The following is a 19,420-nucleotide window of genomic DNA, read 5'->3' as shown; positions in this document are numbered from 1 at the left end:
CATACCCAGTGTATGGCTCATCAGAAGCAGGAGAGTTCATGGGTAAGGGACATAGAAGTTGTCATGCATTTGTGCTCTTATCAGATCTGTGGCTTATGGAAGTTTACTTAATCTCTGTACTCCAGTTTCTTCCTTAGTAGTATAATAGTAACTGTCTCATGGGGTGGTTAAAATGTTAAATGAGAGAATACCTCTAACCACTAAATGAATATTAGCTATTATTATTGATTGGGTACAGAAGTTACCCAAACCATTTCTAAGGGTGTGCTAACTAGTGGTCAATCTTGGCCTAAAGCAGGAGTAAGGGTTTAAGACTCTGCAGTATCATTAAGAACACCTAAACTACACTGGAGATTATTTCTCTTTACAAGGTCTCAAGTGACAACTATAAACAGTTACTTAGAAATACTAGGAGAACTCTGCATTTAGATAATTATTAAGGTGTATCTGAAATAATGACCCTTTAAAGATTCTCCTATCTAAGGGTATTGATATTTTGAGAGCAAGGCCCAGGGCCTATTACATAAAAGACATTCAATAAATTTTGATTGAATAGCTTTTGAAAAATGAGGCATTAGAGCTCTCAAATTATGGTAATTCCACCATAGCTTCATTTGTAATATTTACAAGTAAATTGAACAAAAGATTAGTTGTAGTCCTTGTGCAGAGATTGCTACAAAATGTGCACCTAAAAGACAATATGAAACTGTATTCTGATTGGAAGATGGGGACTTGTCTTGAAGTTCCAGAGCATAGCATGCATATTATTTATTTGGAAATAGGGATACACAGAAGAAAAAAATCTTTTCCAAGTCACTTGTTGACTCATCCACTGCAGTAGCTGTAGGGATAACAGGTAGTAACAAAACGTATTTCTTATCTGTGACTGTAGATATTTTTTTTTTGCAGACTAAATACACTTATTTTCTTGTTAAATCCTACTCCCTTTTTATATATGACTTCCTACTTGTTTTGTTGAAATAAACTGTAAAATCACCAAGAAAAGAACTTGCCTGCATGTCACTGTATACCCCATTATGCCTCATATAGTGTTTTTTGATGTCATGTGTTTAATCAATATTTGTTAGTTGACTAGTTTTTATTGAATCATCAATACTTAACACTTGTGTTTGTGATTTTCTCCTTGCAAGGCAAATTGTTTTAGAGATTCCAAATGATTGAATTGTACCAGGTAATATAAAACTTCTTTAATGTTCACAGTCTATGATGATTAACTCTATCAGGGAGAGATCTTAGTAACAATAAAGAAGTTCTGGGAAAACTTAAAACTTTATGAGACATATATTAACTTATAAGGGGTTCTAACAGAATAAAATCAAGTAGATAAAAATTTTATATATTACTAGTGAAAAGTATGATAAATTAATAGACAGTGTTACTGACTATAACCTCATAGGTGCTTGGGTATGGCATGGAATGGCTGAGGAGCACAGGTTCTGGCTGCCCATGCCCAGCTTGATTCCTTATCTTAGACCTTGGCCAAATCATCTTACCTCTCTGTGCCTCCTTCCTCATCTCTGAAACAATGATAATCATAGTATCTGTTTTATAAGGTTGTTATAAAGATTAAGTGATTCAGAATTCATAGGACACCTATAATATTATCTGGCACATGAATACTACATACATTTTCATGGTTGTTTTTGTTTCTTCCTGTAGACTTCCAAGCATCCTTTCCATGATAGGGGTGGGCAAGTAGAGACATTCATGGAGAATTTTATTTTCTGGAATACAGCTTTGCCTGAAGGAAGGTCTAGAATTTATAAGTGGTATTCCCATTTATTAAGAGATTATTATTACTAGATTTATTAGGAGATCTTCTAAGAAAATAATCTAATATTCAGGGAATGGATGTCAAAAGTCAAGTGAGCAGTATTTCACACTGAAGCAATGTCCCAGCCGTCACCCTGGAATGACTTTAAAGCAAGTAATCTCTGAAAGTGCTTCAGATATCAAATGGTCACTAAAAATCCCATAACACTTCACTAAGACTTAAAATTATTCAGTACTGTCTCTTGGCAAGCATTCAGATTTGAGATGAAATTCCCCTAAAGTGGTTAAAAAGTATTTATAGTCCCCTTGCCTCATGCTTTTGAATAGTTTCCTTCTGCTGGAGAAGCATTCTCTTCAAGTTCTTGGGTCAATCACATTTCCAAAATATGCTTTGCCTTTTGGTTTATGTTTTCCCATGAAGTCTGTTTGTAAACAGTAGCTTGACAGAATTATTTTGTATTCTTTAAATTGCTTAAAGTCTTCATTTTTCTCTTTCTTGAGAGAAACTTCCCTGAGCACTTTTACCTTAGTTGTTCTCTAAGAAATATTTTGAAGAAATTCAGAATGTGGTAAAAGCTCAGTAAAGCCTCCACAGATAGAAATTACTGAAGTAAAATATGCTAAAGAGTGATAAGATAATAGACCAGACTTCACTATAATAATAATGTGATAATGTTTGATTTCAATCCTCATGACATAAGTTATTTCAGAAAATGTTATAGAAATGTTATAGAAAATGTTACAGAAAAATATCCTAATGCAGCAACAAAAAATTTTTAAAAACCCTTCATGTGTACAGTTTTGAAACCTACGTGCTATTAGGCCTCCCCCCAAAATAGTATTTTGTATTATGCCCCGGTCTACTTTCTGCAATTTTAATAGGAATTCCTATGTATAGGGAACCACGATTTATTCGTAGGGAAATGTTTCATTTCAGTTTCAATAGGTGTTTCTTATGTCCTGTGTTCTCTGATCCTCTTCATGCATTCTCTCTTTTCCTCAGACGGCGGTTTCCCTTTGCTTTTATCTGATTCTTTGCACCAGTCGCGGCTGTTCTGGTGCCTCTCCAGCGGCTGGACCAGGTTGACAGGGTCTCAGTGCCGAGAAGAGCCGCGCGCCGGGGGCGTGGCCTGCACGCAGGGCGGGGCGGGGCGGAGGCGGGGCTTCGCCAGGGAGCGCAGCGCGCGGGCACATCCCAGGTTAGCTGCTGTGAGCCCAGCCCGCGGCTGCAGCGGCCGTGATCGGAGCCCGCTGCTTGCCGGCTTTCTGCGGCTCCAGCGCTTTTCTTCGTCTGTGCAACGTTAACTGTCCTCGGCTGGGGAGGGACATCTGGCGTGCCCAGCCTGAAAACTGTGGTGGCACAGCCTCGGGACTCAAGAGAAAGCTAAGTCCCTCAGGTGAAGCGGGTGTCCGAGCGCAGTCCCTCAGCGCCGGACTTCAGATCGCACGCTCTGAAAACCTCCACTACCAGTCTTCCAGAGCCTGCAGCGCGCGCGCGTGGAGAGTGGGGTTCACTGCGCGGGAAGGGGTGACCCGGACACCGATGATGGACGCACGGATCTGGCGCATAGGCTTTCGTTGTCTCCTTCTTCTGGTTTTCTTTGGGTCTGCCCGCAGCGAGGGTGAACAGACCTGTGCAGAAGTTCGGAAACTTTTCCAGTGGCGGTTTGTGGGAGCTGTCAAGGGGTTGCCCGATGCACCGCGGGCAGGTAAGGAGCCGCAAGCCGGCGCAGGGCGATGCTCTTGGGCGCGGTGCGGAGGGGTCCTCTGAGCTCTCGCCCTGCGGTATCTCAGAGGTGGTACTTCCTGGGAAGATGACCTCTGGGGCCCTCCCGGCGCACAAGGCCCTCGGGGATGCACCTTGTGAACATCCCTGGCTCAGCCGCGCAGCTTCTGGGACTCCCTAATTGCGCCTGCGGCTATTCCTAGCTTGGGGCGCTGGCTTCCCGCCTGGGGCTTCCTTAGTCTTGGGTGATGCCTTGGAAGGAGCTAGTAAAGCAGACGTGTGGGGGACAGCGTAGCCTGACCGTGTTTCTGTTGGAGAGGATTTCACTGGGGTGTCCCGGGTTTGCCATTTTCTCACAAACGGAAGAAATTGGGTGAGTTGTCCCAAGTTTGATACTAAAAGCACAGACCTTCATTTTACGCCTTTGTTGGAGAATGGCGAATGGGACACTAACAAGGGCAGCCGATTTGGTCTTTTCTGTAATTAGGCTCTTGGTGCTGTACACTTGCAGAGACGTGACTTGTTGGTGCCCTCCGCTTTGAGGCATCAACTTGTCCTTTCAGGAGCGCAAAATGCACAGTTGTGTCTTCCAGAACCATGAGGTAGTTTCAAGCCTGATGGATATTAAGGCAACAGACGGATCAAACTCACCCTATTGGGGAGCCACTTAGCATGGATACAATATAACAGATTCAGAGGGAAAGAATACAGTTAATGTGGCCAGTGTAGATTATCCTTCCTGTAAGTGCCCTTTGCTTGCATTTTTATCCCCTCTTCCCAGTCTCCATCATGCATATGTTTTGTCTACTAGGGGGAGAGCCAATGCCCCTTTTATCCGGAAGAATAGGTCTCAGTTGTCAGAGCAGTAGCAGGTGTCTGAAACTAACTCAGACCTTACTGGAACAATGCACCTCTTTAGCTGTGACTATGAAGCCAACACACAGGGTAATGAATGCTCTGAGGATTTTGGTTGAACAAAGAACTTGTGGAGAATGCTTGATTCTGAAATCTGTCCTCTGCCAGAGTCTTCAAGGTGAGGAGACTTGCACTCAGCACTACCCAGTGGTGAAGCCTTCCCTGGACTGTTTTTCTGGTCATGCACTTCATTCTTGCTAAACCGCAAGGAATCTGGATGTTTGGGAACGTTGAAGCCCATGTGTGTGTGTGTATTTGGGATTGAAGACAGAGGCCCTCTACCAATAAACCACATTTCTGGCACTTTTCATTATATATTCTGAGACAGGGTTTTGCTAAATCTTACAACCTGGCCTTGAACTTGCAATCCTCTTGCTTTAACCTTCCTAGTAGCTGGGATTACAGGTAGGTGTGACATCCTCACTGCACCTGGCTACATGAACATTTTAAACACATAAATATTTATCTGAATGCCTGTTCAGTAACACCACATACTTTGTCTACACTACCTGTAGCAACATTGTTGATATTCTCAGTTTGGATTAATTCTTCTCTCCTCATACAAAATACCTACTTATAAATATGTAATTTCTTATTTCAATGTATTTTTTTCATTGTGAAACAAATCTCACTTAGTTGATAATAAAACTGTGTGTGTGTGTGTGTGTGTGTGTGTGTGTGTTTGAGCTGTGAAAGCCTCAATTGAGTCAGTAGATTTTGCCTCCTCAATACCATAGGTTAGGCTGGTACTTTAAGTGAATGTTGCCACCTCCCCTCTAAGGGCCTTGACCTCAGTCACTTCTCAGATCTCAATATTTCTGGTACCTGCTGAATACAACATGTAGAATAGAAGGTATTGCATTTCAGGAAGCTTGTGTGCCTCATCTCTTTTGAAGAGGAAGTTTCCAGCACATTAATTACTGAGGTTGCATTTTACCAGGATAAAAGGAAAAACTGAAAAACTACAGCTCTGCCCTGTCTTAAAGGATTTGGGTGCCTTAGTTTGCAGTGGATACACAGGACACAAAGTGCCAGGATGGCAATAATCTTCTAAGTCATTCTGGATGGTTTCTCCAGATAGTCCCTTTCTTTATCTGTGGCTTGCTTAAGGGGATGGAGAAATCACAGCAGCACCCACTAAAGGGGCTGAATTAAGTTGCACACTTAAACCTTAGTGGTGCTAGTGAAAAGAAATGCTAAATTCCTTCCATATTTTCATTAATTCATGAATGTATTATTCTGATTTAGGCTCACCTGATAGAAGATATTCATATATGGGCTTTATATAATTCTGAATTTTTCTTGTTTCTGTACTGCTGGTCATTTTTTATTTGAATAATTCAAGAAAATATCGAACTACTTTTTTTCACATTGGTAATCTGTAACATTTACCATCATTGAATTTAGTAAATGGCTATCTTATTTTCTAAAATTACCCTCAAGAGAGGATATAGTTAATATATAAGTACTCATTTCCACATGAGGACACAGATATTAATATTATTTTTGGTAAAATGTGTTTGTTTAGCACACAGCCTTTCATTGATTAACATGAATACAATTAACTTGGTATTTGTTTTACTTGAAGGTATATTTCTTAGTGCTTTTTTCATTTCTTTTCCACAGTGGTTGATTCCTGAAATGTCTAGTCAAAATGCTGCTTTTATAATACAAGCAGTAGACTAACTTTTTATAGTTTCTTATATTTGTGACTTTTATATCTTCTTAAAAATGTCCAATTTGAAATTATTAAAATTGTGAGAACAACCATTTAGGCTGTTTCTCAGATTCCATTACCTTTGTTCCCTACCCTGCTCCAATTCTTTAAGCCTATTGAGCTTCTAAGAATGTTTGGATGAGAAATGTAAAAAAAGAAAGAAGGTGTAAATGTGATTAGAATTACAGATTTCCCTGTGTTCTGATTTTATTTCCTAAGTAGTAGTCAAGGTGCCCTTTGCTCTTATTTATTTTATTCAGTAAAGAACTGTTAGTGTATTTAAAGCTCCTTTTATTTTTATTTTATTTATTGGGGAGAGGAGATAATGCTTTACCATTGAAATTCTCTTCACACTTGCATTGTTCACACATGTATTAAATCCTCTTTGAGAGGATAATTCAGAGATTTATAAAAAAATTGAAGACTACATTCAGATAATTTATTTGCCAGTTTTTAAAAAATGAGTGTTCTTCGATAGAGAACTCTATATCAAGTATAGTCTCCATGTTAAATAGTTTGTGAAGGATAACTGTCAACTTCCACTAGTTTGACAGAATATCTGAAACAATTAACTTGCAAAGAGAAAAGGTTTATTTTGGCTTATGGTTTTGGAGGATCTAGTCCAAGATCTAATGGCTCATTGATTTGGATTGCTGGCAAGGTAGCACATCATGGCAGGAATGCCTGGCAGAGGAGCAAACTTAACTTACTTCATGAGCCAGGAAGCAAAGAGGCCAGAGACCCACTTCCCTTTTAGGATATGCCCTCAGTGACCTAACTTCCCACAAGGCTCTATCTCCAAAAGGTTCCAATGTACCTCCCAGTAGTACTACTCTGGGGACATATAATACATGGATCTCTGGGGGACTTTGAGCATTCCAAACTATATAGTTAAAAGTTATGTAGCAATAAATTTTCCTTGTTAGGTATTGACTATGAGGGAATAATAACAAATTTGAAGTGGCAAAATGAAATTCTAATACTATTAGACTCTTTAAGTAGCACTCTGTAGCTTTTGTTTGCTTTAAACTGCTTCAAGATCAAATCTTATAATCACTCCCAGGACAATTGATTTCATTCTCAGATCCAAGAGAAACAATCTACCTGGTAAACTTGAAATTTGGAATTGTAGACATCTGGGTTTTATTTTCATACTCGGTTCTTCCTTTTGTAGTTCTGTTAATCAGTTATTTTTGAAACTCTGTTTCATCATCTATAAAATGGAAATATTCTAAGAGGTGGTTCCATAGATGAAATGAAATAATGTATGTAAAATGACACAAATTCAGGTACATAAGTGTTCAAATATATTCCTGTTGTCATTATAGTTGAACTCAGGGGCACTTGACCACTGAGTCACATCCCCAGCCTTATTTTGTATTTTATTTAGAGACAGGGTCTCACTGATGTTAAGCACCTTGGTTTTGCTGAGGCTGGCTTCGAACTCACAATCCTCCTGCCTCAGCCTCCCGAGTCACTGGGATTATAGGTGTATGCCACCATGCTCAACTTGTCATTATAATTCTTTCCCTCATGTCTTGATTTTAACTTACTTGATTTTTAAGGGAGAAATTTTAGTTTTTAACTCAAATTTTATATATGTGTATATCAAAGATGTATTTTATAATAATTTGGTTTTTTTTCAGTCAAAAATTATCATTTCCAAAATTGGTAAACATATTTCTGTCCAAAATGACATTTTATTAGGTTATGGTCATTTTTTTTTTTTTTTTTGGTTAACTAATAAAACTCTAAGAAAGAAACGAGGCAGAATCACTGCTAACTGTAGCATCTATAGCCATTACCTCCACTGCCACCACTACTATTCTGACTATATGCAGTCAACAAAATTGTATGTAAGGTACGATTTAAGGTTTCACATAATTACTGGCTAGTGGCTATAGTCACTCACTGACGGTAATCTCAAACTGGGCTTCTCAAATGGAGGCACAAGCCTATAATCCCAGCTACTCGGAAGACTGCGGCAAGTAAGAAGGGGTGGGGATGTAGCTCAGTGTAGAGTGCTACTGGGTTCAGTCCCCAGTCAAAAAGAAAAATATCAGTACTTTGCTTCTCAGCAATAAATCATTTTTTCTACTTGAGCAGGGTCATTATGGTGATTATATTTCCAAAGCTCAAGCTGAGACTTGTGGTCTGACATTGGGGTGGATTATTCATGTGAGGTTTGTCCTGTGTTGAAGCCCACCATGTAAGAACTGCTGGAAACAAGACTGTGGTCAAGCGAAGTTCACTTTACTTGCTGCAACAAGGAAGATTGCACTCTACAGGAGCCATAGGTATTTTGGTAATAGGCAGTTGGGGAGGCTTTGTAAAGGATTTGTCCTTGGGCTGGGTGATTTAAAAAAGGGTTTAATGAAGTGACGCAATTCAGGAATTGGCTATCTTGGTAACTTTCATGTAGGTGTTAGGAAGATTAAGGTGGGGATGGTTGTCGTTAATGAAAGAGGCAGTGGTAACCAAAGTTGGTACAGATTATCTTTGTCCATGTCTGCTTGCACCACAGTCTCAAGTGGCGTTGTCTCATTGTTCTCTTATTCTTCTAGACATGATTTATAAATGAATGATCTTTTGGCATCCCTGTCAGTTTGTTAAAATGAAGTCATGGGAGATTTCAACATGTGACTTGTTGAAATAGATTTTTGTGAATGTGGTACTTGGTCAACTCAAGTAATGATAGAAATTGATTTTAATAGAAAATAGTCATCTTCATATCTACCTTTCTTTCATAAAAGCCTGACCTTTCACTAGAAGAATCCAACTACATCCTCAATTCTACATTTTATCTTTAATAAATTTTAGATTTTACTAATTATACTGCTAAAATCATCCTCACATGATTATTCATTTTTCTATGAATCACAAAAATACACAGCTTCTTATTAGCTGTATCAGGTCTGCATATGGCTGCCATGTAAATTGTATGTATAATGTGCTTTTATAGAAAGAAAATGAGATTTTTGTATTTTTATGGTTTTATATAATAATACAAATTCTTTTGAAATTTTAAAATACTGAAAAACAATCACAAAAATTCTTATGTTCTCTTTTCAGTACCTGCATCAAACCTCTGCTAAACATATATCATTTTGAAAGAACATGGACTCTTTTTATCTTTCTTTGTAACCTATTTTTCCAGTTATGAACACACCAGTAATTCTCATGCCATTAAACATTTTTCTAAGCACATTTTTGGTAGCTGTATAGTACTCTATACTCATTTTTCTAAGCACATTTTTGGTAGCTGTATGGTGATATGAATCACCATAGAGTAAGTTAAATTCTCCCTTGATGTTAGAAATGTGGGTTTCTAGTATTCACTACCCTGAAGTCATGTGACTCAGGACATGAAAGGCAAACATCTCTTAAACTCTTACTTCATCACAGCTTCACACATGATCTGCATTCATTCTACACTAAATTTTTTAGCCTCCACACTCTTGTGAGGGCCTCTCCTGTGTATTATAGGATGTTTAAAAGTGTCTCAGACCTCCATTCACTAAATCCCAGTAGCAATACCACCAGCTCCCCAGTAAACTTGTTATAACCCAATATGTCTCCAGACATTGCCAACAGTCTTGTGGGAGGAAAAATCATCTTGGCTGAGAACAGCTTGCAAGAACTGTACAAACGGTGGGTCTTGAAACACACACACACACACAGAGATTGTGTAACTGTTTTATTTGCATGTTTCAAGTCTCAGTTTAAATGTCAGCTATTCAGAAAGGCCTTTCTCAAGAGTCACTAAACTAGATTACAGCAGCTATTGTGGAATTGCTTTTGTTTCAGGTGTGGCACTTATTAAGATGCTGCATTCCTTTTATATCTTTTAACTCTAGATCTTTCACCACTAGATTGAGTACATGATGACAATGGAGACCACATCTACCCAGGCCAGTTCCATGGACATTTGCCTAGCTTGTGCAGTCGCATAGGATTCTACACTCAGAAAGACCCCGTGCTTGGTTTAATGTTTTCTTGTAATCATAATGAAATTTGAACAAAAGTTCCTGTATTTTATTTTTTACATTGGACCCTGCAAATGATGTAGCTGTTTGGGTTGCATATCTTTTTTCACTGTAGCCTCTTTGGTGTCTAAAGCACAGCTTGGCTCAGAGTAAGAGTTGAAATATTTATTAATTTAGTAAAACTGCAGAGAGCATCTTGGTACATCATTTGAATCTCTCTGATTCTTAAGTTTAACTCTAACATAAGTCTGTGAGATTCAGCTACTAGTATGCAAGGAAATTTTTTAAATGTTTTATGGTGTTAAATAAAGGGATCCCATTTTTTCTTCTTCTTCTTCACAGTGGGCTGTGATCATTAGCCTAAAGCCCACCAGGGCCTAACTTTAAATTTTTACATATTCAGTTGCTTTAACATAGCTGAACTGAACCTATTTTTAGCCATTTAGAGTCTGCCTATTTTGCATAGCCCATAAAGCTGCACCTAGCATTTGCAGGCCATACTTAAAACAAACCCTGGGGCTAGGAAAGACCCCAAGCCATTGCTGTCTCTCTTAGCTCTGAGAGACCCAGAGACTTTATGTTTTGCTGCTGAACCATATCATCTAGACATGTGAGTTCCCTCCAATTCCCTGCTCACTTGAGAGTTCTCTTGGGCCCTTCCTCTTCTGCAATGGCCCTGCAACACTGTCCTTAGAGGGTCTCATGCTATGAGGGACTTCCAAATAAAGTTCACTGTATACCAACTTCCACCTTGTGGTCTTGCTTTTCTTTGACAACCCTGAAATCTTGAAACTCACTGCATATGGGCCAATACTTGGTCATTTCTAATATAAAGCAGAGAGTCAAAGTAGCAATACTGACATTAAATAAATATCCCTTTACTAGACCATAGAGCTTACTTGAGAGTAAACTCTGTAATTGATTTCTCTCTTTGTTTTGTGATTAGGTCAACATTAATAAATAAATTTTTATGTGTAGAATTAGTTTTATGTTTCTAGTTAACTAATAGGTCATTTATTGTGCTTAATTATAATTTTTGATTGATGTTACTAGAATGAGAAACAGAGTAGATAAAATATGTTGGAATATAATCTGAGTGTGATTGGATTGTTCAGTAAATTGTTTTCAGAGTTATTTTTTCTTTCTTTTTTGTTATTTTTTTATGTAACTGTCACAAATTATATAAAGTGACCCAACCCTTTTAAATTTAAATGTAAAGGAATTTTTATCTATATTACCTAATATTTTTGAAATGGAGTAAATAAATTACCAGACAATTATCTGGAAGAAAGTTTCTCCAATGTCCTGAAAGGAAAGGAAAGGGAAATTATTTAACATTGAAAGGGTTCATTTGCATAGCTCATCTGGCATCATGTAGCCTGAGTGATGGATCTTCCTCAGCATTTTATTGACGCATTGTTGAGAGGGTAGAGAAAAACAAAGGTGACTAAGTACTTTTGCATTTGGGTTTGGATTAGGTGGTTTATGTTGAATTTGGATGTTATTTCTTGCAAAATAATAGTTTTCGTGATGAAATTAATAGCAGTAAACTAAAAAATGATTCAGTTTTTCCATGTTCCACCTTTGTTAATTCTATGCTGAGGATGAAAGTCATATTACTGACCTGTTGAATTGTTTCTGAGCTGAGAAGATCATTGTTAAAAGATACTGGAGTTTAGACTTCATGTGGACCAAGCGGTGGCCACAGCCTTTCAAAAATCTTTTACATTTAAGAAAACAATAATTGCTATTAAATCATGAAATATGATGCTTGATCTCAGGCATAATCTCTCTTTAAAGTATTTCAAACAATTACAAATTAAGAAATAATTAGTAATTTTTCAAATTTATTTTAAGTTGATAGATAAAAATGGTATTTCTGTGTATAGTATGATGTGTTGAACTGTATATACATTCTAAAATGGTTAAATACAATTAAATAAAACATGTAGTATCTCACAGTTACCATTTTTGGTGGTGAGAATATTTAATACCCACTCTCTTGACACTTTTGAGAAATGCAGCATATCATCAGAACTATGTTCACCATGCTATACAACAGATCTCTTTGATTCACTCCAACCGTATTTATTTTCTTTGACCAATAACTGTTGTAAAAGTAGTATTAGTATCTTCTTCCAAATGGTGCCTGGTAACCACCGTTCTACTCTTCACTCATATGAGATTCTTTTTAGATTCCACATATGCAGAAGACCATGCAGCAATTGTCTTCTTGTATTGATTATTACATTTAACATAATGTCTTCTGGGTTCTTCATGTTATTGTAAATGGCAGGGTGGTTTACTTTTTTTAAGGCAGAATGGTAGTCCCCTCTCTATATATACCACATTTTCTTTACCCAGGTATTTTTACCCAGTCATATTTATTTTTACATTTTTTATTATGGTAGAATACATATAACAAAATTTACCCTCTTTATCATTTTTAACTGTACTGTTATTTGATACATATTAAATAATTCATATTGTTGGGTGGCCATCACCACTAGCTCTAGTACTTTTTTTTCACCTTGCCAAATAAGAAATATTATTTGGATGGAGGATTGAATATCCTTTTTCCTTCCTCTGCAATCCTGCATATTTACCCTATTCACATTTTTAAAAATTTTTTTGGTACAAGGGATTGAATCCAAGGACACTTTACCACTGAGCCACATCCCCAGCCTTTTAAAATATTTTATTAGAGATAGGGTCTCCCTGAGGCTGTTTTTGAACTCATGATCTTCTTGCTTCAGCCTCCCGAGTTGTTTGGATTATAGACATGCACCACTAGACCCGGCTCCCATTTTTTAAAATATTACTAAAAACTGTATTTTGTTATATGTTTTTTTCTTTCCACATAATTATGGGTGATTATAGTTGTACATAATGATGGAATTTGTTGTTGCATATTCATATATGAATATGAATATGAACAATGTAATTTGGCCAATATCACTCCCCAGCACTCCTCCCTTCTCTCCCTGCCTCCCATGCCCCAGTCCCTTTCCTCTACTTCTCTTTTGATTTTCATGAGATTTCCAATACCCCCTCCACCTTTCTTTTCCTTTTCCTCTCTAGTTTCCACATATAAGAGAAAACATAGGACCTTGACCTTTTGAGTTTGACATTTTATTTAACATAATGGTTTCAAGTTCTATCCATTTTCCTGCAAATCACATGATTTGTTTTCTTTAAAGCTGAATAAAACTCCAGTGTGTATATATATACCACATTTTCTTTATCCATTCTTCCATTGATGGACACCTAGACTTAGTTTGGTTCCTTAGTTTGGTTATTGTGAATTGGGCTGCTATAAACATGGGTATGCTTGCTTTATTATAGTATGATAACTTTAATTATTTAGGATAAATAGCAAGGAGTGGTATATGGTGGTTTAATTCATAGTCTTTTGAGGAACCTCCGTACAAATTTCCATACTAATTTACAATCCCACCAATAGTGTAAAAGTGTTCCTTTTTCTCCACATCCTCTCCAGTATTTATTATTGAATCCTTGATGACTTCCATTCCATTCTGAGATGAAATAGTGTAGTTTTGATTTGCATTTCCCTAAGCGTTGCTGACATTGAACATTTTTTCATATATTAGATGGCCATTTGTATTTCTTCTTTTGTGAAGTGTCTGTTTAATTTACTTGCCATTTATTAATTGGGCTCTTTTTTGGCGTTCAGTTTTTTGAGTTCTTTATATATTCTAAATGTTAATCCTTAATACAGTCATATTTAAAAACTATTAAACATTTCTTGTTCTGTCGTTAAATTTTTTTACTCATAGGATATTGAGTTTGAATTGCTTCAAAATCTATTTTAGTTTTCATAATTCTATATAGGCAATATAATTGTGTAGGGGAGATATAAATTATAATTAATCTTTGCAGCTGTCTTTTTGGTCTTTTGCTTTTCCTTGTCTTATAGTTGGGAAGAGGACACAATCTGAAAAAGGTGTTGAATGAAAAGTACACAAATGTGCCTATATTGATCAAATGAAATGAAGGAGAAAAGATTACTTTTGAGTGTCCTTATTCATTATATCTATATTCTTTAAGTGGAAGACTGTCAATATTAAATTACCTGTTCAGATTTATTTGCTTTTTGAATAACTCGTATTCACTAAGGTTATACCAAGTTACATTTGGTTCATTTTCTTTTGATCATTGAGATGTCTGTGTTTAATGAGCTGAAACTGAAGTAGGTCAATAAAATGAAGAGATTAACAGTCCGTCCTCACCAGGCTTGGAACACATTTTACTCTGGGTAAAATAAACAGCCATTTTTTTAAAATAAGTTTTTGATCCACTTAAAAGGTAAAGGAAATAAGACTAACAGCAAGACTAAAAAACTGAGAAACCAATGAATTCTATTTGTCATGTGAAGTTATGTGGGTTTATGATTTGTATAGGTAAGAGCTTTAGTTTGCAAAAGCAAAACTAAATTTTACATTTGCATTTTATAAGTAAAGGAGCACCAAAAAGCTTCAGATTATTACATATTTAATATTTAGTTCATCTTTGGAAGTGTCCCTACATTTATAACAAGGAAAAAGCACTGAAATGCTGTCATGGAATAAATAACTGGATAAAGCAGATATTTTAATATAATTTGTCACATATTATGGTTATGTATTATAGTAAATATAAATGAATGTACAGTTTGTAAACAGTTTAGATTTGATGACATCCTTTATTAGCTGTGTGACCTTTAGCAAATGACTCAACCTCTCAGAAAATGTTTCCCTTTCTTCACAGAGATAGTGATGCAGGCTTGTGGTTTTTTACCTTTTGGTGGTTTTAAGGACCACTTGGTTTACTAATGGTGCTTTGTAACATTTTCTACAAATGTGACATAATTCTATGACAAAACCTCTCTCTTAGTTGTATTTTAAAATTTTTTCTTGATAAGTCAGGGAGCAAGTAGAGAAATCAACAGAATTATTTTTCTTCATGTTAATAAAATACCAAACTCACAAAGATTTGTCACCCATCATTCACCATCAAACTATTAATCCTGTACTCTTAGGAGAATAGTCCACATTTTCATTATTTTTTTAACTTAATAATTTATTTTTTGTAGCTTAATCCCATGGCAAAATCAGATTTGTTTATTCGTATATGTAGTTTGAGAACCAAACACTGGGCTTTTGCAAAATAATGCTATTTAGATTAATTAAAATTAAGATTAAGAGGGTGGTACTTCACCTGAAAATATGAGATGGTTTTAAAACTTGAGTTAATGTGTATATGGACTGTCTCTATAATGTGTGGTTGACTTTATCAGGTAAGTTTGAGTTAATTCTCTGCTTTTGTTTTATTATGGTATTGATGGATCTTTGTGTGCCCCCTATATTGTAAATAAGAATTTTCATGCACAAGGGTAGGGTGTGCCTTCTTATAGACTCAACCCAAATCTGTTTCTGGACCATATCAGTGTGCATTCTTGTGTCTTGCAGTTAATAGCAACCAAAAGTTAGAGAGGAGATGGGGTAAATGGAGTGAAGTGGATCCCAGGTCTCACCTTGTAGAGTCACTGGAAGCTGCCAATATATCTTTTCCTAAAAGCACAGCACCTGTATGGTGACCTCACATCTCTGAATTCTGATAAATGCTTCTCCCCTTTGTTCATGATTAGCTAGGGAGAACTGAACTGTACCTTGTAGATTTTTTAAGACCCTGTCCTTCATAGAAATGTAATTAAATAATCCAATTTGAGAGTGCCAATCTGTTTTCTCCCAGGATTCCCTATGATAGACCATTATATAGTTTAAATATTTAAGCCCATGACTTTCAGAAGACAATTTGATTTGCATTTAAAATGTATAGAAACATAAATCTTTTCTAGGGATGCTTTATAAATATTTTTAGACGTTCCAATTAGTGATGAATTCTCTATTCACAGTCAGTTGCCTCACAATCATGTTTTTGTTAATTGTTTATTTCCCCCACCCCAGCTTTTATGAAGAGCATTGGTGCTATTTACTTTTTAGGCTTCAGTTGGAAATATGAATGAATTAATGACACATCATGATGACACAGTAGTTTACTCTGCAGCTATCCTACCATTTCAGCCAATCTCCAAATTATCATAGATCATATTCTAGAAATGTCTCTAATTTCCCTGCCCACTACCATTGAAAACCCGTTGTCTTCTCATGAATGAACTACTCAGTCAGCCTACATCTGCTTTCGACCCTTGCCAGTTCAGTCCCCAGTGGATTCCCAGTGGAGTTTCCACTACAACTCAAATCCTACCTTTATTTCTTGTGTTTAACCCTGCAATGATTTTTTTCATTGCCTTCTTTAGAAATAAAAAGAATATGATTGTATTTAAATGTGTAACTTCTATACAATAGAATTAAATAAAATACCATAGTGAAATAAATGGTGGTGGGGTCCCTTTGGCATTTCATCTGTAATACATAATAATTAAAAGGTTGGTATCCTTGATCATAACTGAGCTTTTATAAATCAGTAGAAAAGACATTAATATTCTGAGAGAAATGAAAAAGAACATAAGGAGGAAATTCAAATGATACAAATGACTAGTAAGGATATGTGAATATGATTAGGCTCAAATTAATAGAGATAAAGCCAATTTCTTAGTAATATCACAATGTTAAGATTAAAAATAGCAATATATAATGCTCCTGTGATTAAAGGAAACTGTACACTCTAATCTACAAACACTGAGAATGATGACTGATGAAGATTATCTCTCCATTCAAGAAGAATTATGAAGTATAACTTAAAATTTACATTTTGTATACCTTTGGCCACAATAATTCCAATTCAAGGGAACGTAATTGGACAAAATTTAAACAAATATTATGTATATGTACACAAACATAATGTTCATTGCACATACATCTTGCAGGAAATATCAATATCTATTAATGTCAACTAAATGACAAATTATAAACAATCATGTGGCCATTAAACCAAGAGGGGTAAAGGTGTATAACCAAAGTAGAAGAGGGGACTTAATGACATTTTTTTGAAAGGAAAAACAAGTTGTGGCTGTATTCAAAAACAAAGAAACTACTTGCATATCAATGTATGTGTGAACAGCCCTCAATTAATGTATACAAAATGTCATTAATTGTGGATAATATTGGAAAATAGGAGAAAAAGTAGTTAAGAATAAAAATGTTATACTTCATATGTCCTTTGGATTCTTGAAGATGATTTTTAAAATAAATCATATCTTTAAATTTGTCTTGTGATAAGTGAAGTTGATGAATATTTGTGATCCCCCTTACAGGAACATGGAGATGAAGCCCTTACAATTTCATCCTACTGAGCTTCTTCATAATTATATCTTTAAGATTCCTGGGATTGAGTCTAGTGAGGCAAGGAAAATGTCAACCTCATTGCTCCTTATCCTGATGGTCTTGGATTTGATGTAACTTACCAGTCCCTTCATGATCCAGCCCTTTCTTTAGCTTCATATGATCTTTCTCTCCATTTGGAAGAGTAATTTTTGATCCTGATCTACCAGCAGTAAAATTATTCCTTACCAATTATCTCTGGAATTGAGGTGCTCTAAACTAACTTCAGATATAGGGATTGTTTCTGATGTTCTCTCTGAGTCAGAGTACGTAAGTATGGCCATCTCTTTAAGGGCATGTCTTTAAAGGTGAAGAAACATCATTTCTCTCTTGGACTGTTATGTCAGTCTACTGGTTTCGTGTGTGGTTTTTGTCCTCATTGGAAGCCATTTTCCTTACTGCTTCAAGGCTGATGTTTCTAAATGATAAACCTTAAGGCAATTGATCCTCTTTGGTTTACTCTTTCAAAAAAACCAACTAAAACTGTCTTAAAATAGGAATACATTGAAAGTATATTGAGGTGTCTTGTGGGCAGTGAAGACAAAGGAAGTACAGGAATGAAGATGGGCTAAAGAAGTGAAATTTGGGATGAACATACTTATGGATTTCTTAATTCTGTGTGGTTTTAGGATTGTTTTTCTGGCGCAGAGCTGCCTTCTTCACACAGCAGAAAAAATGGCTGCCCTCAAACTTCTACCAAAAATGAGAAATGAACCCAACTCCTGGGTGCAAGTTAAAGTATTTCAGGAAAGGGATCACCTATAATTTTTTTTTTTTTTTAATTAACTGGAAGATAGATTGGCATGGGAAGGAGGAGGTCCTAGAAAAGCTGTGCCAGCCATTCATAAAACCCAGAGGAGTTTGATACACATCTGAAAACATCCTTCATCATCCCCTGGTGCTTATGGCAAAGGCTCAAACTCCCATGGATCACATCTAAAATTCTCAGTGACAAAACTCTTGCCTTCTTTTTTGGTTTTGTCCACTGGGTTCCATCTATTCCTTCTCATCTCACCGCCCTGTTGCAAGAGGTAAGGCATCACAGCCTCTAACTGTACTAGCATGTTTTTACTGGGTATGCTCACAATGCAAGGTCCTGGCTTCCCTTTTCTTGGGCCATTTCTCAGTGTTGTGTTAACAGATAGTAGAAGAATGGTAACCTCCCAGAACAAAGAACAGGCTTAGGCTTACTGTAAAATAGATGAATACCAAAAAATGTAATGCTTCTTCCATGTAAGGCAACCCACTACCTGTACAGGAATCTCTCTAGAACCCCTTGGGATCCGGGTGACTAATATGATGTTCATCCCGCTTGCCAAGTTGTGCCTCATGTCTTCTGCCACATCCATGAAACAGTAAGTAGGGAAAAATTCCAGACCCTTCATAACTCCCCCAATGTCTCCCAGTTCCACAACCATACGTATGTCTGGCATTCCATTTTAGCCAAAGCTCAATGCTTTATGTTTCCCCAGGGAATCACACCTCCACACCCCTTCATACACCTTATCTCCAATTGCCTCTCTCTGGAATATCATTCCCTTCCTTCTTTCTTCCCATTCTTGTCTGATAAGACTGAGTTCAGATTTGTTTTGCAACTCATAATCTTTGTGAGTTTTGAGACATTTAATTGCAATGAGCCCAATTTCTCATTTATGAAATAGGATTATTTTCTACTTTACAATTTTTTAAGCATCTATTTGAAGATAATATTCAAGTGGTTGCTCAAAATCTCCTCTAACCATTTCTCATTGTTTCTGCAAAAAGAAATCATTCCTTTCTCTCTGCTCCCACAAAACTTAGTACATTTTTTATAACATTTATCACATTAATTTTTTTTTAACAAATCTGCCTCCCCCTAGTCTGAACCCTGAAAAATTGCATATTATTCTTCTTGTTACCCTTAATAGCTATCATAGTGTCTTGTACAGAACAGGTGCTT

General features: G+C 36.5%; 1 protein-coding gene across 3 annotated transcripts in view; it reads left to right on the top strand.

Moving 5' to 3' along the window:
- The first annotated feature begins 3,016 nt into the window (after positions 1–3,016).
- The window catches only part of Gpc5 (glypican 5), a 1,347,364-nt gene continuing 1,330,960 nt past the window's right edge, over positions 3,017–19,420 (top strand). For all 3 annotated transcript variants that reach the window (XM_047554610.1, XM_047554611.1, XM_047554613.1), the window contains exon 1: positions 3,017–3,503. In XM_047554610.1, the coding sequence (XP_047410566.1) occupies positions 3,338–3,503 (166 nt within the window). In that variant the 5' untranslated portion in view covers positions 3,017–3,337. The remainder of the gene's footprint in view (positions 3,504–19,420) is intronic.

The sequence above is a fragment of the Sciurus carolinensis genome, chromosome 5, assembly GCF_902686445.1.
Source record: "Sciurus carolinensis chromosome 5, mSciCar1.2, whole genome shotgun sequence".
NCBI classification, from domain to species: Eukaryota; Metazoa; Chordata; class Mammalia; order Rodentia; family Sciuridae; genus Sciurus; species Sciurus carolinensis.
The sequence above is the reverse complement of the archived record's forward strand: the minus strand, read 5'-3'. Positions and strand labels throughout refer to the sequence as shown.